Source organism: Eleutherodactylus coqui, chromosome 3, assembly GCF_035609145.1.
Source record: "Eleutherodactylus coqui strain aEleCoq1 chromosome 3, aEleCoq1.hap1, whole genome shotgun sequence".
Taxonomy (NCBI): domain Eukaryota; kingdom Metazoa; phylum Chordata; class Amphibia; order Anura; family Eleutherodactylidae; genus Eleutherodactylus; species Eleutherodactylus coqui.
In genome coordinates this window covers 40,789,431-40,814,572 of record NC_089839.1, presented here as the reverse complement: position 1 = coordinate 40,814,572, position 25,142 = coordinate 40,789,431, and the positions used below count along the sequence as shown (strand labels likewise).

The following is a 25,142-nucleotide window of genomic DNA, read 5'->3' as shown; positions in this document are numbered from 1 at the left end:
AACCTACGGTAGGTTCTCAACTTGTGGTATGTATACCCTAGGGAAACCATGTCATTTCTCTAAGGGCTACTTGTACTGCTCACAGCTTAACTACAGTCTTTGGGGTTAATTGATATACTTTATTTCAATATGTGGTACTTGGCTGAGAGATGTTGATAATCGTTGGTTAAAAGCAAGAATCAGGCCATAACCATACTATATAGAGAGAAGCCTGGTGTATAACATGTTATAAGGATGTGAATATGGTCAGTGCTTCTAAGAGACACTATTAAAATCTATAATCATTCATAAAAGTATATTCAATGAATGATCAATGGTAAAGGGAGGGGGTCACATGTTCACCTATAATAGCTATCGACAGCAAAATGGTATCCCAGGTAAGTAGCACTTTTTTTCTGAGGTAATGGAGGCTCAAAATTACTTTTCTATCCAGGTTTTGTAACTTATAGATTATATGTGTTGAAGTACCTTTAAAAAAAATTATTAATAGTAGAGATGAGTGAAAAATTGCAAAAAATTCAATTAGGTCCAAACCAAACCAGAAGCTCACCAAAATCCCCAAAACTGAGTGTTATACAGGGCTTTCATAAGTCTTAGACAGTGTTATACACCAGTGTTCAGGACTAGTGTTGAGCGAACTGAACCAGTACAACCCTCTTTCGGATTAAACTTTGCTAATAACTCAGTTCAGGTTCATGCCAAACCAAACTTTTAGCTGAGTTCGACCTGAAACAGTGTTCTACCAATTCAGTTCGTTCAACACTAATCAATAGCAATTTCTTAATATAGTAGTATTGTTAATATCAATCTTGCTTGTTGTGGGAGCAACAGCAACACGGCATGTATATAAAATTTTCCACCATTATCTTAGGATCCTGCCAGAAGATAGTTTGACATGTATGCAGTTTATTATATGACACAAAAACAATCAAAGCCCTATGATTCTGACTGTTTTGAGACATATTCAGACCATTGAAGGAATTAATGGTGTTGCCTAAATTGAAAAATCTGGGCCCATTTAGCGGACACAATTAAACCTACTAGTTTTGTAAAAGAAACTGTAGGTAAAGACAAGAATGAAAAGAAAAGCTCAATGAGTCTTAAGCTTTCTGCAATATTCTGGACAGCATAGTTCTCTTGGGAACCATTCTGCTGATAATTTCTGTAAAATGTAAGATGATATTCAGTCTGGGCCACTGCCAACAAACACTACTAGAATGGCATTTGATTTTCAAACCTCTGTAATTCATTGCATACTGCAAGATCATTTATTTTATCGACCTTTTCCTGGTAGGAACTTTTTTTATTTTAATTCCTCATTCTTTATATAGTGAGAACATATTCTGCAGCAATGTATGGAGAACATAACCACTAGGTCACAGTCCCAATGCGACTCACAAGCTAATCTCCCTACCTTAAGAGTTCATACTATAAACAATTTTATAGGAAGTCAATTAGCCTAATCATGAATTTGGTACATTAGAGTAAACTACAGCAAATCAACAAAAACATGGGGGGAATGTGGCGGTGGTCAGATTGAAGGCCAAAACTCAAGCGGTGGCTTGCCTCTCCCATTGAAGGGAATATATTATACTGCTATGCCCCAAGGAGTAGGTGATGTTAATCATTAAAGGTGGCAAGACTAGATGCAGTGGCTCATAAGAGAAGCTTTATGATTAATGTTAATTTTAAGTGATAAGCGACTTTTGAAAAGTTTGCTTTTGTTGGGAAACCTAACTATTGCAAAAAGTGTCGTTTTGTAAAAAATTAGTTGAAACCGCACTAGATGTTCACCTAAACTCCTAAAAATGGTGTATAATACTGTCTAAGAGCCATGAAAGCTTTGTATAACACTTTGAGAGTGTCATACTGGGCTTTTATTGCTCTTAGACAGTGCTATACACCATTGTTCAGTACTAGTGTTGAGCGAACAAAACCAGTAGAACCCTGTTTTGGGTAGAACTTTTGCTAAAAGGTTGGTTTTGGTTCACACCAAACAAAACTTTTACCAAAGTTCTATCCAAAGCAGGTAGCTACTGGTTCCGTTCTCTGAACACTAGTGTTGAGGTTAGATACATAGGTTATGAAAGCTTTATGACTGATGGTAATATAAAAAGCCCAAAAAATTATGTTTACTAATAACTGCCCTTTCTAGGGTTACTTGGCCTACTGGAGAACCAGATGACCCTTTAATGTGGCAAGTATTAGGCACCATAAAGAGGTGCAGCTGTTAGGGTTTATCCATTTTTATGTTATTTTCCCAAGGTTTCAACACAAGTACTTCTGTATTAATATATGTATGGTCTACATATTAGGTCATCTGGCTGAGAACCTTCTCTCTAGATGAGTGGTCTTCAACCTATGTCTCTTTGCTGTTGTAAACTTACAAATCCCAGCATAATTGAAAAACACGAGGCTGTCAGGGCATGGTGGGAGTTGCAGCTTTACAGCAACGAGAGAGAAACATTTTGAAGTACACTCATCTAGATTCTTGACTGTCATTCAGATATTATAAATTACTCGATTTATATAACTCAAAGAAAGGTGCTGAAAGATAGAGAAAAGGTATTGAGTTGTCAGAACAGCCAAGTAACAAGGTGATCTGCAAACTTTTAAGGGTAGAATATAACTTTGTTGCATTCCTGGTCATTTAATAGGAATTTAAAAACTTTCACTAATGGATACTTCAGTCCTACCAAATTAATGGTCTGTCCTTAGGATAGGCCATTAATATAAGATCCGAGGTGGTCGGACTTTTTGCTACCCCATGATCCATTAACTAAAAGAGCTGTGACGCTCAACGAGTTTTCTGTACTCTTATTGTTTGCCAGGCACAGCTCTATAAGTTGGGAGAGGCTAAGTCTGGTATTACAGATCAGAGAAGCTCAGTTCCATTTAAGTAACTAGGCTATATCTAGGGAAAGCAAAAAGTATAGAATCGTGTCTGATAAGCAATGAAGTGGATGCAGCACTTGCTGAGTAGATCATCAGCGAGGTGCCAATAGTTGGACACCATTGATCTGATGCTGATGGCCTATTCTAAGCATAAGGCCACCACTTTCTGTAGGGTCAGAGATCCCCTTTAAATCCAATTAGTATTATTTTCTTGAAACAGCTTTGATACAAATGCCCTGAGGAAATAGGAAAAGTTGATGTATTCCCATTCTGTGTCCTCATCCTAAATCTGCCATTCAGATCACTTTACACTGTGTTCCTATGTTACTCCTAACCTACAAAGTCCGAAACAATACTACTTAACGTCTTAATACAAGCCCCTATGGATTGTTGGCTGCATACTGCGCTTATCGTCTTCACAGCAGCCACCATTCTACAAGGACATGTTCTGTAGCATTGCTTCTGAGTGACCTTTCATATTTTATGGCCATTTTATTCATTGCTTTTGTATTTCAGCAATCTCCCTGAATGTTAGCCGTAATTAACTAATGTTAAGCATTACTGCATACATTCTCACTGCACGTCTTATAAATATTAGTCGGCCAATTTACCGAATCTGGCTATTCATTATTTTTCATTCATTTACGCTAAGTGTATGTTACACTTACACCATGCTGTCACATTTTTCGCCTTTTTGTGTTACAGATTGTCTGCAGGAAATTGCATGATAGAGAAGGTAATTTTTTGTGGCTAAATTGTTTCTTAGAACTCGTGATGTTTTTAAAACTCTCTTGGATACACATGCTGATAAATAGTAATTCTAGTAAAATAAATCATTCCATCTTTTCCGTTTTGCATGTAAAACTTCTGTTAAAACAGACACTGTTAATTATATGAGTACAGTATCCCCTAAAGAGAGACAAAAATCTGTTGCAGAGCTTTATGTAGAACCCACATTTGGCACCTCTTAGGATATTATTAGATAATAAATATTAAATTACTTGTGGGTAATGTGCTTTTGCCTAGAGGTACCAATTTTACTTTACTCCCTTCCCAATATTTGCAGTTTATATTATGCAATATTAAATATACACTAACTAGAATTAAATAGGTTATCTCTTTCGTACAATAATCTGATCAGGGGTGCCCCACTTCCCCACAGACATCAGTAATCTGTGGAGGAACCTTGCAAGAAGTGTTCGATTTCCCTGCAGTGCCCCTACAGGTGAAAATAAACATTACATAGTAATCGTTGGTATGTAAATGGACTATGGTATAATGCCTCCGGGACACCTATTAGAAGGTAGTTTTCCTATAAGTCATGGTCAGACCTTGGAACATGACTCATGATATGAGCTAAAGGAGAACCTTTTCATAAGGACCTTTCACATGAACTTGGTTTTAGTGCAGAATAGGTGCGTAAAAAAATCACGGCTAAACTGCACTAAAAGTCGAGTGAATGGACGATTTCCCACAATTAAGTACTGAGTTTAATTGACTGTGAAATTGCACATTCACACGATCGGGAGCTGCGTGCTGGTGTTATCCAGCTTCCATAGGAGTCTATGGAAACTCCTGCGCATCACGCACCAAAGGTAGGTCAGGTCCTATCTTTTCACGCAGTACGGACCTTAGACACGCGCATTGCAGTCACACATATACTATCTTTTTAAGGTGCGAGTTTTTTGCACGTATAAAATTTCTTCAACTGAATGTTTCTAGAAGAATCCATTGGTTCTAGCAGGCACAATTTTTTCACGTGCCTATTCTGCGTGAAATCGACACCCATGTAAAGAGACCTAAGGGAAAGATTTGTACGTATGTCACAAGGTCTGTTTGAAGGTTGAACATTGGCTTATACTGAAGCTGCCTTCCAATAGGTGGCACTGCAGAGGCATTATACCATCTCTTATTTGCATACCAAATTTCTCAGAGGAGCAGTGCATGGCTTATAAGTTTAGTGGCATGCCAGCTGCAGTCATGATTTGTAGCCAGGGTTGTGTCACGTCATGCACCCTGTCATTCAGGGCTAAGTATGAATAGTTGTCTTGTTCCTGTCACTGCAGAAGTTTCCTTGAGGTATCATCTGTCAGAAATCTTTCATTGTGCTCAGTGTATAATGTGGCCTTCTTCACCACCTTGCTACAACATCTTCTGTGGTGTATGGACTGATTGGTCAACAGGGAGATGTTTTCACTAGTTGGCCAATTACCCAGAGTGCAGAGGCCAATTAACCAGTGCCAGTTAATGTCCTGCTTAATGTGTTTGGTGAGCCAGCGAACTCCTATCAGATAAGTACCTGTGGCTATTTGTTCTGTGTGGGGCATATTCACTTCTACCAAATACTATGATATACATTGTTTTTGTGAAAGTGAATTTTCCATCTGCATTATACATATTTACTATCCTCCACCTAGGCACAGATTAGGCCCCCTAGGTTACCGATGTGGGGCCACCCCTATCGAAGTGATCGTTCAGCTTCTAGGCAAGGTCCACCCCACCAAAGTTCGAGAGATGACTTTCCCATCCCCGTATTCCTGTTACCGTTGTATACCCTATTTGGAGTTTCCCACATTTTGTTGACATTATATATGTCTATAGAGGACATTAATTATGTATTGGTCTAACGTATTGGTGATGTCTGTGAAAGGTGCCGACCTTGGGCCTTTCATGAAGATACCAAAATGTCTCCATATGCCTACTTAGGGTTCTCCACAAGAAGAAACAGTGCCCTACCAACCATCATAAGTATTGAAATTACTGAGTTTTCTGTGTAATGCATGGATGTGATTGGTACGTTCTGCTCTAGATAAATGGTCAATCAACAGAACACAAGACCCTTTTATTAACTAAGAGCTCTCCAATAGAGTATTCAATAATGGGTTTTATAAGCCAGAAAACTACTTTAATTGTATTGTTTTCAGTTTTCCATATCCTTGTTATTTTAAGGTTTCTTTAGTATTATAAAACTGCATTTTGTCATCCAACTGAATATCAGTCCCAAAGCCTAGATCTTAGGGGTTCCACGGTATGGATGTGAGTTGGTTTCATAAGACAGGTTTATGACCCTGAAATGCTTAAAGAATCACAAAACATGGCATTTCTCTAATTTATTAAAAGACTGTGCCCTGTTTGTTGTATGGGGTTACTTCTTGACCACCTTCCAAGCAAAATCAGTGCTAAGAAGTCCTAAAGAGTCACTGGCACCTGTGACCTACAAATTCAGGATGTAGCAGACATCATTAGAAAATGTATCACACACATGTGATTTGTACCTAAATGTAAATAGAAATCATATTAAAATGAATTATAAAGGTAAATATCTAAGAATTACATCAGCCAACTACTGTGCAGCCTAAAATAGATCATAAAACATATTATAGACAATGGAAGTTATGATTAGAGTAATTTTAGATACCACTTTTCTGGCATGTCACACTTTCTGGCAAGTACACCAATTTATAATAATGTTGCATGCGGTTGATATTTTTTTCAGATCATTAAATATGTCTAGAGATGTTCTACATTTCTTGTGCCACCCATCTAGTGAAGTGAGGCTGCTCAAAAATCTTGAGCCTTCTTAAAACATCTCAATTGCTAAATCTGTCTAATGCAACTCGAACCATGCCCTTCTTTTGTAGATACTTTAAAAAATGCCTAGTAGGGCTAAACATCTGCTGCTTTTTTTTTCTTCGCACAAATCAATAGTAAATTCTTCTTAACTGATTTGCACCAAAAAGAAGGTGCAACTTATTCCAGAATTCTGACACAACCCTGATAGCAATTATGCTGCAATATCTATAACAAAATGACCAGGGAATTATTTTAACTTGCATCAGTCATATGGCATAAAAAAATTTCAAATTTTGGAACTTTTACTACTTGTGCAAAAAGTTGCAACTTATTCACCTTTTTTTTATACTTGCGTGACCCTTTTCTATATACTAAGTTTCACCTCACAAAAAGGTGCTTGGTCTGCTACATTCCAAAACTGCTGTAATTAGAAACTGTCATAAATGATAGTGGATATCTACACCAGCTATAGATTTCACATTCTGGCGCATCACCTGGTCAGACATGCCCAAAATTTATGAAGTAGCATACACCTTTTAGTAAATGAAGCACACTTCACTCTAGGGCACTTTGGACTGGCACATAAAATGCTAGTCTAAATAAATTTCCACCTATATGACGTAAGTGTAAAAAGTATATAAAAAATAGTAATAATTAAAAGAAAAGGTTTGCCTTAGTGGGCCATTTGCAACAGACTATAGTGGCCATGAAAAAAGCAACAGAAGCTTAACCCTTTCCAATCCACTGTCTGACCTCTAAAGACATTACGATTCAAGGCTGTACAGCTCCGATGTTGGAAGACATCCGTCCGGGTTCTCTTACTGTATATTGCCAGCCTCTCTGCTGTCGGAGCCTATCCAACGTGTCATCTCCTGCAGTACTGGCTTTAGCCAGTATATAGCGCCATTGTATAACAGCAGAAAAAGAGTAAGCCCCCTAGGAAAACCAGGATACAAATTGGATTGGAAAGGGTTAATGCAATGGACCCTTATGGTAGTATGAACATAGCCAGTGGTAAACTTATATTTTTGGTCTATGATCTCATTGACTGACAGACACTTTTGACCCATAATATCTATTTACAAGTAAAACTATGTATTCGTTGCTCTACCATTTATCAAAAGGAACCATATGTTTGTACAAGCAGGTTCACAAATCCAACACACTCTGGTACATTCCAAGAGATAAAACTTTAGGCCATTCTGAACCTTGCTCGAATTCATATTTTTGAAATGCTGAGTTTGCATTTCAAGCTGATAAATCATGTTGATAAGGAAAATGGGGATTAGAGAAATTGAAAGTACAATAATCCACAGAATAATCTATAACCGTTTGTGGCATGTGAACAAGTCTGATATTTATTTTTAACCTGTTTCCATGCTTTTTATATATTTTATGTTAGCGATAATGGAAACTTCAGCAGCTTGTGGATTTGTGCATTTTCTGCACTAAGCGCATTCAATCAAGTAGAAGTATAAATCAGTATAAAAAAAAACACGAATAGAAAAAGTACATTAAAAAAAATGAAATTAGTTGAACTTCTACACTTATAAATTATGCAATGGATATAGCTATTATTTCAATGCAACCTCAGCTACTCAAGGATCTCAAGAAATGCATTTGAAAACTAAGGGTTACCATGGGAAAAAAAACCCTCTACCTTATAAATGTATCTTTTTACCAATATAACAGTCAAAATACTGAGAGCTTTGAGATTATCTCAGGAAAATATACTTGACCAGCCTGTTAGCTACTCTACATCTTTTGTCAAAATCCCCTTCTGAGGGTGTTTAAGCATTATTGTACAATGTGGCAATAGGGTTCTCTTCCCTTGATATTAATTTGGTCTTGGTATTACATACTGATTTTTAAATTCCACCATTTGCTCCCTAGTTTTCATGATTGCTATGATCTCAATATTCAAGGAACCATACCTGTAAATGAATCGCTGGTCGCGAATTCACTTTCAATGGGACTGTGGAAATGTCCGAGTGGCAAGTGCTTGGGTATTACTGTCAGCCCATTGAAATGAATGGAATGCCAATCCAGCATACTCAGCCAGAACTCCATTCATTCTGATGTTACTCTGGGAGGAGAAGTGACCCACACAGTGACAGCTAGAGACCCCTACTCATCAGCAAATTATCCCATATCCTGTGTAATCTTAGTAAAACCATTTTAAAGGAGATTTCCAAGATATTGAGCAATTGGGGAGATGGCAGGAAATGGTAAAAACATTATACTAAGTTACAGTCACTGCTCTATTTTCTCACCAATCCCCTGCTACTGCTCCCATCCTCATTGCTGGTCTTTGTTCACAAACTAGAATGGTGAACATGCTCATATACACATGTGACTTCTGCAGCCAATCACTTGACCTGAGTGGTCTCTATTTGTATACTGCTAAGTAGTGAAGAGCAAATTTTTGAAAAGTTTGGTTCAGCCAGGGCGTCATACTTTTGCAAAAAGTCTACTTCAGTTCGAATTAGTTTGAACTGAACCATAAGAGCACCAAAGCCCTGACAACTGGTATATAATAAAACAATAAAACACCTATGTAACGTTCTGAGACTATCATAGAGGGTTTTATAGCTCCTAGGCAGTGTTATGCACCACTGTTCAGGACTAGTGTTGAGTGGACCAAAGCAGTACAACTATGTTTTGAGTACAATTTCTCTAAAGGCTTGGTTTGGGTTTCTGCCAAACTTAGCTTTGCACAGAGTTCGACCTGAAAAAGGGTTTTAGTAGTTTGGTTCACTCAACACTACTGGTGGGGCCAATGATTGGCTACAATGGTCATAAGTGTATATGGAATGTCAATGTTGGAGCCAAGTAAATAATGACCATTTGGGAAGATGGGACTGCTGGACTGGCAGTGCATTGGAGTGGTTAGTACAAAATCCCTTTAACAAAAAAACCATAATAATGTAAGACAATTGCATAAAAAGCAGTTATTGGGAACAAGAGTGTTCTGAACAAACTCCCAAGGTAGCTTATTATCAAAGCATGCCAATAAAATCAAGGGCATAATAGGAGATGCAAAGGTTGCAAAAGCACATGGGGCTGTAGCAAACTAGTACTGCAGCATAAGTTAGATGCAATAATTGGGGGCTCCTGTTACATTCAATACGGTATCTTTATGCAAATTTCTAATAAAGTTTTCAAATAGTATGTGGAACTAGACAGATCTGCCAGCTCTGGTGGTGTTATTAGTACATAATATTATCTGCAGCTGCCAACAGCTGGAGAAACACATCCAGGAGACTTAAAAACCACATGTGGCTTCCAAGCTATGGTTGGAGGGCACTGTGTTAGGAGAATGAAACTGTATTAGTGAAGCTACACCATAGGAGCAAATGCATAAAAACCATCTATATACAGATAGAGTTCTTTCTAAATACTACAGAGACGATAGTTTCTGTAGAAAATGACTGAACAGCCGGAAGGAAAAATATATGAGCCTCCTGGGTTCATTAGCAGACTTTAATGAACACAAATGCATCTATTATCTTCCCTTTAGCAAGGTATCTTATAGAAAATAGATGATGTATGGTATGCTTTAAAAAAGTTTTTCCAGTTTCTCCTAATAAAATGGCCCACATTTATTAAAGGAGTTGGCCGCTTTAACATTTACAAAGATACTCAGAATGGTTCAAAGTAGAATACTCACCATACTGATCCTTGGGTATTCCCATCCGATCATTTTCTAAGTCTTCCGCCAGTTTCTGTACTCCCTAGTTCCTGTCAACACAGACATGTGAATACCGCAGCAATTCACCATCTGTAATGGGTCACCATTGTTGAAAGTGATTGGCTGCAGGGGTCACATGACTATGTCAGAAGGGACCAGAAAGTACAGAACAGAGAGGAACCCAAGAAACATTGGAAAGGAGTGGCAAGGGATCAGTGAGTACTGATTCTTTTATTAGTTTTATGTATCCTAAGTGGTTAAAAAATAATGTATGCGGGAAACTCCTTGGTGGTGTGCACCAGTTTTTGGTTTAAATTGTGTCAAATATTGTCGCAAATAATGGCCTACACCAAAACTCTGCAAAATTGTCATTGCTTTCCTCCACAAAATCTGAAAATTACATAGGCATGGTTTACTGGGAATTGACACAATTACACAATTTGCACACACTTATTAATATCAAAGTCCTAAATGGTGCAAATCTAGGTGCAAAGCCACATATATGGCTCCCAAGTCTCCTTTTGCATTTCTCCTTTATAAGTTGGCAGTTTACTCTCATGTGCCAATGATACCACCCGAAATCTCACACTGAAACTAGATATGTCGGAACCATAGCACAAGCTGTTGACACTAGGTCTATAAAATATTGCCAAAACTTGACTTATGGATAGTGTTAAGCGAACCAAACCAATAGAACCTTGTTTCATTTCGAACCTTGCTAAAAGTTAGGTTCAGCATAAACTCAAACAGAGTTTTTTAGCAAAGTTTTACCAGAAACAGGGTACTACGTATTGGTTTGGTTTCCCCAACATTAGTCCTCAACAATGATGTATGACACTGTGTAAGAGCCATAAAAGCCCTACATAACACTCTCAGAGTATTATACAGGGCTTTTGTGTCTCTTAGACAATGATATACACCAGTTTTAGGGGATTTAGCTTGAACTAATTCAGACCGAACCAAACTTTTTGTAAAAGTTTGGTAAACTGGCCGAACTTTTCAAAAGTTTGTTCACCACCACCCCTAAAGTACGGTCATAAAACAGGCAACTGGTAGTAAAGCCACCAGTGTCAAAGTAGACTTTGCTCAGTATAACTTCCAATTGGATTTTTACTACTCATTTGTTTGTTTCCTTTGTTTCTACTATTAGTGGTAAAATGTTCATAAATGTAAAATGTATGTTATTTAATTCTTATTTTCCTCATTTAAAGTACAACAATACATACAGTTGGTCCAACAACCTTTTCCCTTTTTTACATTTTGTTAAGATATGGCCTTGTGCAAATTAACAAAAACAAAATCGACTTTTTACTCCATCATTCTGCACTCAATACCTCATAATGACAAAGTGAAAACAGAATGTTAGAATGTTCTTCTTGAAAATGATGCAACAAGGTTTCTACACCTGGAACTGGGAATTGAATGCCTTCTTCTCTGCAAATCTTTTCAATCTGTCAGGTTGGATAAGGACTGCCTGTGGACAGCCATTTTCAGGTCTCTCCATAAATATTCGATTGCGTTCCAGTCAGAGCTCTGGCTCAGCCACTCAAGGACATTTACAGAGCTCTCCCTAAGCTACTTCTGTGTTGTCTTGACTGAGTGCTTAGGGTCATTGTCTTGTTGTAAGGTGAACATTCTGCCCAGTCTGAGGTCCCTTGCACTCAGGATCAGCTTTTCATTAAGAATATCTCTGTACTTTGCACCATTTGCTTTCCATTAACCCTGACCAGTCTACCTGTTCCAGACACTGCACCCCCCCCTTCCCACACAGCATAATGCCGCCACTACCATACTTAACTGTAGGGATGGTATTGGGCAGGTGATAAGCAGTGCCTGATTTCCTCCAGCTATAATGCTTAGAATTGAGGCCAAAAAGTTCATCCGTGGTTTCAATAGACCAGAGAACCTTGTTTCTCAAAGTCTGAGTCCTTTAGTGATGGTTGACTTTCTGGAAATTTCTCCAATCTGCACACAGGATGTTTGGAGCTCAGTCAGAATGACCATTGAGTTCTTGGTCATCTCTCTTACCAAGGCCTTACTCTCAAAATTACTTAGTTTGTTGGGTCAAACAGTTCTAGTAAGAGTCCTGGTTGATCCAAATGTCTTCTATTTAGGAATTATGGATACTACTGTGCTTTTGGGAACTTTTAGTGCAGCATACTTATTTTGTAGCCTTCTCCAGATCTGTGCCTCTACATAATCCTATCTCTGAGCTCTACAGCCAGTTCTTTCCTCCTCATGACTTGATTTTGACTCTGATATGCATTGAGAGCTATGAGACCTTATATGTACAGGGGTTTGTCTTTTAAATTAACGTATAATTAATGGGATTTACCACAGGTGAACTCCAGTCAAGGTGTGAAAACATCTTAAAGATGGTGAAGATAAATGGGCCCCCAGAGCTAAATTTCAAGTGTTATACCAAAGGGTCTGATTATCCATGCCAATGCAAAATATTAGCATTTTTTTTTTTAAATTTACAAAGATTTCTAATTTTCTGTTTTGACTTTGTCATTATGTTGTATTGAGTGCAGAATGATGGGGGAAAACTTGATTTCTTTCTTTTTTTATTTGTATAAGGCCACAAAACACTAAAATGTAAAAAAAAAGAGAAAGAGTCTGAAGACTTTTTTGTCCCATTGTAGCTCATTATCTTCTGTTTCATGCCCCCTAAGATTACAAATCTTATGGGCCTGCCTTGACATTTTTTATTAATTTTTGGATTTATCAAATATCACTATGAAAGGCTGCACACAATAATACAACCATTTTTTATTAGAGAAGAATTAGATTCGGAGACTCATAAATAAGGAGATCATACCAACCAGGTTCCATCCATTTAATAGAATGGTCATTAAAGTGCATCATTTGACACCAATCATCTATCACCTATCCAGTGCTGGGACTCCCATGATCACTAACCAAGATAGCTGAGTGCTGTACTCAATTGCATAGACATTCAATGGAGCAGCACAGTGCATGTGCGACCACCACTTCATTAAGATCCCTATGCTTTGAATTGGTGATAAATGCTTGCATGGGATAACCACTTTAATGAAGATTAGTAATAGCAGCTTACAATATCAAATAGCAGAAAAACATATAACAAAGATAAGTGTGTGTAGAATTGATAATTGCTTTTGTAGGATTGGGTTAAGAAACCAGAGAAGACCTATACAATTACGATTTAAAGAGCAGATGCTAAATGGACCAGAGGAATATGTAACAGATCCAGCTAAGTGTTCATTGTCCAATTATTCATCCCACTGTCCAAAAATATAACAATGTCCCTTACCTGCTATAGTATAAGAAATTGGGCCAGAGTATCAATGCAATGACTAATATTATGCAGTGAACACATTAGTTATCTCAGAGATGAATACAAATAATTCAGCCTTGAAGGGATCCCTATAGCTTTCTTCATAAGTTCTATTTGCTTTAGTAGTATTGATTTACACATACACTTAGATGACCTAGAGGTAGAATTTCTTGATCCACAGCCATTTCTTTTCACAAAACTGAATTACTATATGCATCAGTAATTTAATGCCAAGTTCCAGGAACAAACACAGTCTTGGATCAAAAACTGTCCAACAAAATATCACCGGAGCATTCTTTGCAAAGATATGCATAATAGAAAATTCATTTATTACACATGTCAAACAGCAAATCAACCATCAAGGTTACGACTCTGCTATCATCGCTTGATATTCATGCAATCATACTAGAAATATAAATAATATCGGAGACCGTATGTGATGTACAAGAATGAAAAGTATAAAACTTCTTGTTTTACAAATATTTAACTTTTTGTTGTTATCATGATGAAACTTTTTATTAGGAAAGTGTTACCGCAATGCGACCAGATTCAATGGAATACCATTCAGTTTTCAAGTTTTGGCATTTTGTGTAGGAAGGAGCACACAAATGAGGAGACCCATAACATTGCTGTAGACAGAACCCCTTAGCTGAGTATACAGTACTGGGTAAAAGTTTGGGGCAGGTGTGGTAAAAATGCTGCAAAGTAAGTTGTTTTTTTTTTACAAAAATAGATGGCATCTGATTGACCCCAATTTTTTTCTGCAGCGGGACTACAACCTCAAACATACAGCCAATGAACTATCTTCAGCTTGAAGAAGAACAGGGAGTCCTGAAAGTGATGATATGGCCTCAACAGAGCCCCGATCTCAACATCATCGAGTCGGTCTGGGATTACATGAAGAAACCAAAGGATTTGAGCAAGCCAACATCCATAGAAGATCCGTGGTTAGTTCTCCAGGATGTGTGGAACAACCTCCTTGTCAAGTTACTTCAAAAACTGTGCAAGAGTATCTAGAAGAACAGATTCTGTCTTGAAGGCAAAGGGTAGGCACACTAAATATTGATTTGATTTAGATTTCTCTTTTCTTCATTCATTTTGCATTTTGTTAATTGACCAAAAACCTGTAAAAGCTTCTATTTTTGAAAGCCTTTTTACTTTACAGCATCTTTTCTACAACTGCCTAAAACTTTTACACAGCAATGTATGTCTACCCTATATGTGCTACAGTATGTAGGTACTATGTGGGCAGTAGCCTACAGTAGAGAGGCTGCAAGAGCCACTCTCATGCCCTTTTGCCGCTTGAGTCCCAGATACTAGGATGCTGCTCCAAACTATGATAGTAAACAGGAAATACAACACTTCTATGTGTGCTGTCATTACCACATGATGATAAAGCATAACAGTAGGGGACAGCTCATTTGGCCGACAGCTAAAGTAGTTCTCCAATTCTCTGAACGATTGGATCAGTTGAGCATTCATGTGCTTTCCATGACTAAAGTGGAGAAATTTACAGCCAGACAGCTCTAGCAGCAGCTTGTTTCCAGGAAGAGCAAACAGATTTGGAGCTGATATTCAATGTGCCCAATCCTTTCTCCCAACAAATGACAACAGGAAGCTCTCATACAAATATGAGAGTCATCCGGTCCCACTGAAATTTCCTTATTCAAATTACTCTTTAATAATATATACAATGCCCTTAAGGATGGAAAGAGATTTAAAGATATTGATGAGTCATCTCATTGTGTGTGGTCACCAGCCTAACCTAATTTACAGAGAAGAGGCCAATACATGGAACTCAACTGAATGTGATGTATCCTTTAATCTCAAGACAATACTTGAAGGTATCTTCAATGGTAAACTCTCTTTAGAAATGTTCTGGCCTGACATTACACGCACTGAATGCTTTATTTTAAGACATCCCTTTTATAGATTTCTAAAGCACATCTCATACACATTTCTTGAAATAAACCCTAAACATAACGTAGATCAGTATCACCGTGAGTTGTCAAGGTACCTACCTATTACCTACAATGGCTTGAAGGAAAGAGACATGCCAAAATATGTGATCTATGCCTTTCTATGCTTTCCAAGTTTTAAGCAAACTGTTTTTTATTTTATGTTGGAAGATTATCCCAGGGACCAACACTAGAATCCCTTTCGGGAGAGATAAAAATGTACAAAACCTTCAAAGTAAACTGGATTGAAAAATAAACAAAAAATGTTCTGAAAAGTTAGAACAGTGAAATTTCCAAGTTGTACTTTGGGATCCCAACATACAATAAATCAGTTTCCTCTTTAATAAGTCTGAACACCAGTAGATGTTCAAGCAGAAAAAAACCTCTAAAATAGGACTTACCTTGTTGTTATGCATTATAAAGATGGAAAGAAAATTGGCCATTTTCTCGATACGATGTTTGGCCATCTATTAAGTTATGTACTGTATGAGGAGATATTAAGCATTCGGTCTACTCCTTTTAGTCAGTGTTCCCTTTTTCTCAAAAAAATTAAATTCAATATACCACTGGACAAGTTTTTTTAACTGCAGATTATAACATACATAAAAGGCAAAAATGGTATAAATTCAAGAAATCAATTGTATGTCCAAGAAAAAATAATCTACTTTGTTCATCAATGGGGGCGCAAGTGTAAAAAAGGAGGGGTGGCCACTTTTAGGGCCGTCGGTACAAATTTTTCACCAGTTGTTAGAAATCGGAATCCCATCCCAGCTGACTGTGACTGATTTCAGTTCTGTCTAATACTATGCATACTGCCCGTTGTCTTTTAGGGCACAACCTCTCTAGATGACCATTTTTCAATTCAATGCTGGATGGTCACCTCAAAGAGGTTTTACTGTAAATTACAAATGCTAATAGTTATTTAAATAATGCAAATTATTAGCAAATAATCTAATGAATATCATTTGAGATTGTAAACAGTTAAAGACCTGCAATTTGTTTCCAAAGTATATGCCATTATAATACAGTTAATATGGAAAAATAAGAAAGTACTACTTACAATGTGCAGCTCTAAATAATCACCCAGTCCCGAAGAGCTGTCCACCCGAACCAATACTGCTTCTTTTTGTACAGTGCTAAAACCTATAGCCAGTCTGTCTGCACGTGTGCTGGGCCGATCATTCGGTGGCCATGTGTACGTTATTTGTCCTCCTCCTTTACTAAAGATGTATGTTGTCCCAGCTGCGGAAGAAAATAAAAGAAAAGACATATACATTAAATAACTGATATGACAAGAGAAGACCAAACATGAATATACAATATTCCATTCACCTTTAAGATAAAATGTTACATTGCCAATAATACTTTAAGGACCATCTTTAAATATGCCAAAAATGATACAATGACGGAGAACTTTTCTAGACAGACATAATATGAACCTCACATGAAATAATGTTCAAATTTGCATTCATGCTATCTTTATTTCATCAAGATATTCCACAACAGTATTCAATCACCAGATGGAGCTTACCACACCAGATGGAGTTTACCGTCAATTGAAAAGGGGATTTCCAAAGTGACATATACCCATTTTCCAAAGAAATTGAGGCAAGAGTGCTTAGATTTAGTACTTTTCATGATGCCTACTGTATCATTAGAAACGTGTTGTAGCCAAAATAACTCAAATACCTATAAAATAATTACTTCAAACATCACATTTTATTCCAAAGCGTCCAAAATCACATCTTACATATATATATATATATATATATATATATATATATATATATATATATATATAATAACACATAGGATAATTCTTTATGAATTGCACATAAGTGAAGGATCTTGTGATGCCCAAACTATAGTATCATTAACTAGAATTCAGACTATGGTGACATAGATAAAGGCTCATGGGCCCAGGTGCAAAAATTTATCTTGGGGCCCCCCAACTTCTCTTAACCCCTTAATGCAGAGGCGTAACTTTAAGCTCCTGGGTCCCAATGCAAAACCTGTAACAGGTCCCCCAACTATAATGCTTTATTCATAGTACTGGGCTCCCTATATAGAGAAGAGAGGCCTTATGGGCCCCTCTAAGACTCCTGGGCCCAGATGCAACCACATCCCCTACATCCCCTATAGTAACACCAGTGATCTATTGCTTCCACAACTAATTCCGACTTTTGCTCACTACTAGTGTAACAGTTGGTTTAGAATACGCTTAAATAGAGATGCGTTTTTCCTTACTAGTGTTGAACAAATCAAACAAGTGGAACCATATTTCATGTCGAACGTTGTTAAATGTTTGGTTAGGCATAAGCCTAAACAGAACTTTTAGCAAAGATGTCCCCAAAACAGGGTTTTACTTGTTTGGTTCACTCAAAACTATTCCTGAACACTAATGTATAACACTGTCCAAGTTCCATAAAAGAGAAAAAAACAAACTTTTTCCAAAAGTTTAGCGAACTGGCTGAACTGAACTTTTGAAAAGTTCATCAATCACTATTCTTTACCTTTACTCTTGGCTTGGTATACTGTATACTGAGATGTGTGGTGTGAGATGGCCAGCTTTGAAGAATAACATGATTTCAACATACCTTTTCAGGAGATGTCTATGTCTATGAGTCTTTCTGGTTGTGATATGTCCTGCATCCTGTCAAAGCTTTTGGTACCAACTTGTGATAATGTATTGAATTTCAATTATGACAAATTGGAGTCGCTAACAAAATATGTAGAAATTAAGGGTGGACACATCTGTATATCAAAATGGACCTGTGTAGAGCTATTGACAAGATTTGACTTACATGAATATCCATGGAATCTTCCATGAATGTGTTTTATAAGTGCATGCACTCGTAAAATTACAAATCTGTGCGTTAAATTTAGAAAAAAAAAGCTAAAATTCTATAAAGAAAATGTGAGGTCATTAATAGATCATCGAATACAGCAAACTTTATATCCATTGTTTTTCTCCATTCCATGTCTCTCTAAGAGCTTGACAACTACACTTCATGCTTCCTTATTTTCAAATAGATTTACCCTACATCAACCCATCACTTGTCACTCCATTTTGTTTCTTCACTCTTGCTAGGACACATAATTAAAGAGAGTTGCCATAGCAATACTTAGCAATATATCCTCTTTGATCTGACATAGGGCTGTTTGGAACCAAGAACCTTGATAAATTCAGCAGCAAAGGAAACATTTATCTGGATGGATATTTTCTCCTTTCTGATGTTTTTATTCCATCGACTGCTTTTCTCTTTATTGTTATATTACATTCATCTTTAGCATTATATCAATTATATTTTAATTAGCTCCTATTCTCTCACTGTGTTCCTAATTTTCTAAATTCTACTATTTATCTTAATTCAACTGTGAGACCCCAGAATAATTTCTTTCTAATGCAGTGATCTTTCCCATTGCAATATCAATGTGCTATATATCCAGCAATGGGATGCAAATATTTTGTGCACTGAGACAATAACTGATACCTGTTAATTAGAGATGAGCGAACGTACTCGGATAGGCACTACTCGTCCGAGTAATGTGCTTTATCCGAGTACCGCTGTGCTCGTCCTGAAAGATTCGGGGCGCTCCGCTGCTGACAGGTGAGTCGCAGCGGGGAGCGGGGCAGAGCAGGCGGGAGAGAAGGAGAGAAAGATCTCCCCTGCGTTCCTCCCCGCTCTCCCCTGCAGCTCCCCGCTCCGCAGCGCGTCCCGAATCTTTCAGGACGAGTACAGCGGTACTCGGATAAAGCACATTACTCGGACGAGTAGTGCTTATCCGAGTACGTTCGCTCATCTCTACTGTTAATACATTCTGAAGCTCTGAAATGTTAAAGGGGAATTCGCCCTTTACATATCTTCTGATATATGCTTATATGTTTTGTGACGCCATCATTATTGGAATGCAAATGAAGGCAATTGTAAGACAATGAATAATTTACTAGAACCAAAGATTAAATTTGCAAAAGTTAAAGGGCCACTCAATCTTAATATGCTGTAGGTGACCTATTGGTATAGTTATCACATAATATTCACAAATGTAGATATACAGATTTGTCCACCTTTAACGTTTAATGAATTTAGTTTAAAAGGGTTTTGTCATTAAAAAAAAAAAAAAAATTACACTGACCTATTCCTCCCCAGACAGACTCCTTACCACATCTCCTACCCACTGATCTACTTCAGTCCCCCGGGTCAGCTCACTGCAAGCTGACCAGATCCTCTTCTCCTTGTTATGAAGCGTTCATTCATCTCATTCTCCTTCTTGCAGGTCAGTGAAGGTCACATGTCTGTGACATAGCGTTCATGAGCTAGGAAGGAATGCTGATCTATTGCAGAGACAGCGGGCATGGCAGTCTCCGCAATAGCTTGGCACTTCCTGCTAGGCTGTGAACTAGTAACGAAGCATACATTGCCGGGCAGGAAGGCGACTGCCTATGACTGTATATAACGTCACAGGAAGCAGAAGAATCAGCCAGCTGGAGGTGAGGTGACCCAGGAGGACTGCAGTGGACAGGTGAAGATCAGTGTGGAGAAGATTAAGTAGACTGCCTGAGGAGGAATAGGTGAGTAAAGATTTTTTTTTTTTTCAATGACCGAACCCCTTTAAGGAGTTTTACCACTAGAAACAAGTGATAAGTGAACTTTTCAAAAATTCAGTTTAGCTGGTTTGTCTAACTTTTGCAAGAATTAATGTGAACCGAACAGGAAGCTTATCAAAACTGGTGTATAACACTGTCTAAAAGCCATAAAAGCCTTTTATAGCATTTTCAGAATGTTATACATGGATTGTATGGCTTTTAGATCATTTTATATACCATTGTTTAGGACTAGTGTTGAGCGAACCAAACCACAAGAGTTCTGTTTCTGGTAGGACTTTGCTAAAAGTTTGGTTCAGTTCATGCTGAATCAAACTTTTTGCAAAGTTTGATTCAAAACAGGGTTCTCCTGGTTTGGTTCACTCAACATTACTAAAGACATATCTATGCTCAAACCATAGGGAATACAAGTTTGATCAGTCATGTTTTGACCACTGGGATCCCTAGTGATCCCAAGAAAGGTGTACCTGAATGATTCATGTGAATGGAGCGGGGGTGCGCATGCTCGACCACAACCCTATTCCCTTCTAAAGGACAAAGTGATTGATGCGCTTGGCAATCTACTTTTCCATTCTGTATAACACTTTCAGTATGTTAAACAGGGCTTTTATGACTCTTAGAGAGTGTTATGAACCAGTTTTAGGGCTTTTAGTGGACTTTCAGTTCAGTTCGAACTAATTCGGACCAAACAAACTGATCTTTCCAAAAGTACGCTTGTAGACAACATAGACTTATGTTTAGTGTTCCTTTCATATTATGCCAATGACAAATCCTAACAGAATGAAGTGAACATTTCCTGCCCTACAATTGTATAAATCAACCAAATGCAACGGTATAGTCTTGGCTCTTCCTAGTAATTCAGTATTCGGCAGATCTGTAAATTTTAAACAACTTCCCATCTTCTGTTTTTTGCATTGCTATTTTGTATCAATCATTCCCAGTTGGTAAACTATTGTTCATGTTAGTAAAACAAAACCAGTGGTTCCTTCACAATTACAATTCATGCCCATGTGCTAGGCAAACTGTGTTTAATGTAAGGTGAAGAATGCATTGAATATCTGACTGTGTTAAAAATCCAATATGCTTTCAAGGCAGTTGCCTAGAAATAAATGGTCCCTGTCTCTGATTTGAAAGGGATTTAGTAGTGCCGCACTTGCCATAGACAAGTAAATGAGGGATTAAATTATAATCTCATATAGTCAGAGAACTTTGTAGCCGGGCTTGGATTTGTAGCGGTAATGCATACGTCTTACAGTAGTTTAGGGTGGTGAAATTGCTAAACTGGGAACTCTGTATATTTTACCTAATGCATACAGGGACACTGTATCTGGAGAAAAAAAACGAAGTTTGTGTTATGTCAGAATTTCTTCTGTAGCATAGCCCCATAGAGTCTACCTAAATTCATCTGCAAACACACAAGCATGCCAGACAATAACCCCGAAGGAGGTCTGTGAGCTCAGACAGATAGAGCACCTTCAATATAAAAATGATAGTACTCTATTGTACACACTGTGTTAGAAATTAAATTCTTAGAGCCGTACCAAAGGCAGTTGGGATTGCTGATACAGTCCTCTTGATAGATCCTTACTTGTCAAATTAATAGCATTCTATCAATAGGTTGAAACTTATGCGACATGCAAATTTCAAAACTGGGGCAAAGGCTTTCATAATTATTATTTTTATTTATCTTAACCCTTTGCAATCCAATTTTGGATTCAGGGATTCCTAGGGGGTTTTCTCTTTCTGCCATTATACAATGGCGCCATCTGCTGCCTAGAGCCAGTACTGCGGTATTGGGCATGCTGGAGAGGCCCCCGACAACAGAGTGGCCAGTAATATACAGTAAGAATACCCCGCCGGACGTCTTCCGACATCAGAACCAGTACAGCCTTCAATCAGAATGTCTTTAGACATCAGACAGTGTATTGGAGAGGGTTAAAGTAGCATTAATTCTAGGGCACTGTACATATGAAAAAGATATCAGTACATAACTTAAAGTCTATGAACACTTCAGGGGTATTTTGTATGTAAATTTTGGCTAAAATAAGCTTTGTTGTTTTACTAAAAATTGTGCACTGTTTGGCTTCTGCAGCTTCTATGTTTCACGCTGCATAGCAAGCTGCAGAAAGCTGTTCACAGTCAAATCCATCAGGGAGCCCTTTTGATGGCCCAAGTCTTCAGCCCCTTTTCTCTCCTCTCCAGAATGATCGAATAAAGTGATTTATGACCAAACAAAGATAAACTTTGATCCGGTCATAAATAAGCTTAGAAGATTGTTCATGAGTGGTGAGAGAAGGAATGAGTTGTCAGATGAGCTCACTGATGGATTTCACTGTGAGCAGCATTCTTCAGCTTGCTGTATACTGTGATACATAAAAACTTCATGTTACGCTGGCCACAATCAGGAAGTGGAACCAAGTGGGGCCAAGACATTAGTTCTATGCAAATAAGGAAGATGGAACATTACCAGTGCAGCGCCACCTATTAGATGGAGCATTCCTGCAAATCAATGTCCGACCCTTTATAGAGGTCTTAACAAAGATTGGGAATTTAAATCGAAGCTAGAATCCATACACAGGCAGCTGTTTCAGGGGGTATTTGCCCCTCATCAGTGATGAGGGGTAAACATCTCTCATCACTGATGAAGGGCAAACACTTCTCATCACTGCTGAGAAGCAAACACAGCCTACCACACACTGATGAGGGGCAACCACTCCAAAACAGCTGTCTGTGTATGGTATTCTGTCTTGGTTTTCAATTCCCAATACCTTCCACCCCATGGAATTTCTTTACCTTTAAGCCAGAATCCTTTACGAATTCAGAAATTTTTTCTCTATTTTGCCTATTGTACATGAGTGCTGGTTATTTTTCTGCTTGAGATGTCAGTTGTGACAATGTTCTTCTAAAGGTAAGTACCAGTGGTGTTACTTTTACTGTGAGGTAAATTCGCCTCAGCCTAATTCTGTTATATATATGTAGTATTTTCATCTTCTATATATCCTTCCCTATCCTTCAACTAGAGCCAGGCTAGGTTTCCTACGTTCTGCACGTAGGTCTGTCCTTATCAGGACAATCACCCAACTTTTAGGCAGGGTCTGCCAACCGAAGCTGGTTAGGGGGAGCGTTCCTACTCCTTGGTGCCTGCCATATGTCAGTGTCTTATTTCATGTATATGTTGGTCGATTGTGGACACTAATCGCGTCAAGGTTTTACGTATTGGTGATGTTTGTGTGGGTCGCAGCACTTGAGCCCTACATGGATGTAACACTTCAGCAGCTAAACAGTGCAAAATTGTTAATAAAACTCTATTGTAAAAATGTTTTTCAGCTAATAATACATGCCTTTAAGTTAAAAAAAATGCCTCCTAAAGAAGTTTTTCTTCATTATCATCCCAGAAGAAATGTACATGTAAGGTAATGAGAATATCCATTGCAATATTTTACATGTTGTGAAATATTAAACAAATCTCACTGGGATAAATCCTTCATATGATGGAGATATTTTTTGTGTATGTCCTATTTATTTTATTGTGGCTAAGTCTTTATGTTTACATCACCCTTTACCTATTTCATGTTTTAAAAGATCTCTATGAGATGTCTGAAGACACATTTCGATGAAATTTACCATTAAGGCCTCGGTCAGACGGGCGTTTTTTTCGCGCGACTTGCGGATCGCATAACGGATGCGCATCCGAAAATCGCGTGACCGGGGCCGACGATTCGCTGAAAAATCTGCACCTAGCAGCGTTTCAGCGAAACAGTCCCGATCAAAGGAGTGCTGTCCGCTGTTCGCCCATTGAATTCAATGGAGCCGGCAATACAGCCAGCTCCATTGAAAGCAATGGGCTGCCGGCGAGCGCGGGATGAATTTTCGGGAAGGGCTTAAAAATATAAGCCCTTCCCTGAAAAGCATCCTGAAATGTGTAAAAATAAAAAAATTATACTCACCTTTTCCCTGCAGCCGGAGTTCAGCCACGGCCGGCCGGCAGTTTTCCTGAACTGCTCTGTGTAGTATTCAGCAGGCGGGGATTTAAAATCCCCAACTGCTGAATGGGCTGCCTCTTATTGGTCACAGCCCTCACCAATCAGAGGCAGCACTCACTCACCCATTCATGAATTCATGAATGGGTGAGTGAGTGCTGCCTCTGATTGGCTGAGTGCAGGGACCAATCAGGGGCAGCTCTCAGCTGTCATTTAATAGCTGCTAGGTGCAGATTTTTCGGCGAATCGTCGGCCCTGGTCACGCGATTTGCGGATGCGCATCCGTCATGCGATCCGCAAATCGCGGCAAAAAACGGTCGTCTGACCGAGGCCTTAAAGTGTAGGTTCACTTTTAGTGACTTTTGTCACTTTAAGTAATTACAGCAATTATTTTATTATTTGTTATGCGACTCACTGGCTTTAGTTATAGAACCAACAGTTATGTCTTAAATCTTACACTTCAGTGCGAACAAGCCCATAGATCTGTCATGATTCCTTTGTAACATGCAAACCTTTTGACTCATTGCAGCGTAGACATATTGCATACAAAAGAACAAATTTCACAAATTCCACATACATTTTGATAAAACATATACACCAATCTAAAACCAATGAGAATGAGTTACTTCATGTGCTTTGTATGCTTCTTTGTCTGAAGTCGGGTAAGAAAAGCAAGACTATTAGCAGTCAGCTCATACAGCACGAATCTCAAAGTCAAGAGAAGAAATCAGGCTCGGAGCCAAGTGACCTGAAACGCTGACAGACCCAATGGATCAATAAGTACCAGCTCCCTAGATACAGAACATAACACTAGGGCAATCTGAATCTACTTTTCAGGCAAACTGCCATCATTGTGCAAAGACAACGAGTTTAGGCAAATGAAACAAGCCCGACACCATTTTGTTCTTTCCTTATACAAAGCTATGGATGATGATATCTGTTATGATATCTAATAATGTAATGTATTCGACATCTTCATTTAGTATAGGCTGAGCCTGAGACACAGAGTTGATCATTACATAATAAGCCAAAGAGTTCACTAAATGTTTAATCCTTTCCACCAGCATTACCTATATGAAGACCGCGTCTACCTCATGCATCTTCATTACAGCTGTCCAAC

The 25,142-nt window shown here is 38.2% G+C and overlaps 1 protein-coding gene across 5 annotated transcripts in view; it reads right to left on the bottom strand.

The window, feature by feature from the left end:
* NRXN1 (neurexin 1) overlaps positions 1 to 25,142 on the bottom strand; it is a 1,562,703-nt gene that overhangs the window by 336,989 nt on the left and 1,200,572 nt on the right. For all 5 annotated transcript variants that reach the window (XM_066595516.1, XM_066595519.1, XM_066595517.1 and 2 more), the window contains one exon: positions 16,497 to 16,678. In XM_066595516.1, coding sequence (XP_066451613.1) covers positions 16,497 to 16,678 — 182 coding nt within the window. The remainder of the gene's footprint in view (positions 1 to 16,496; positions 16,679 to 25,142) is intronic.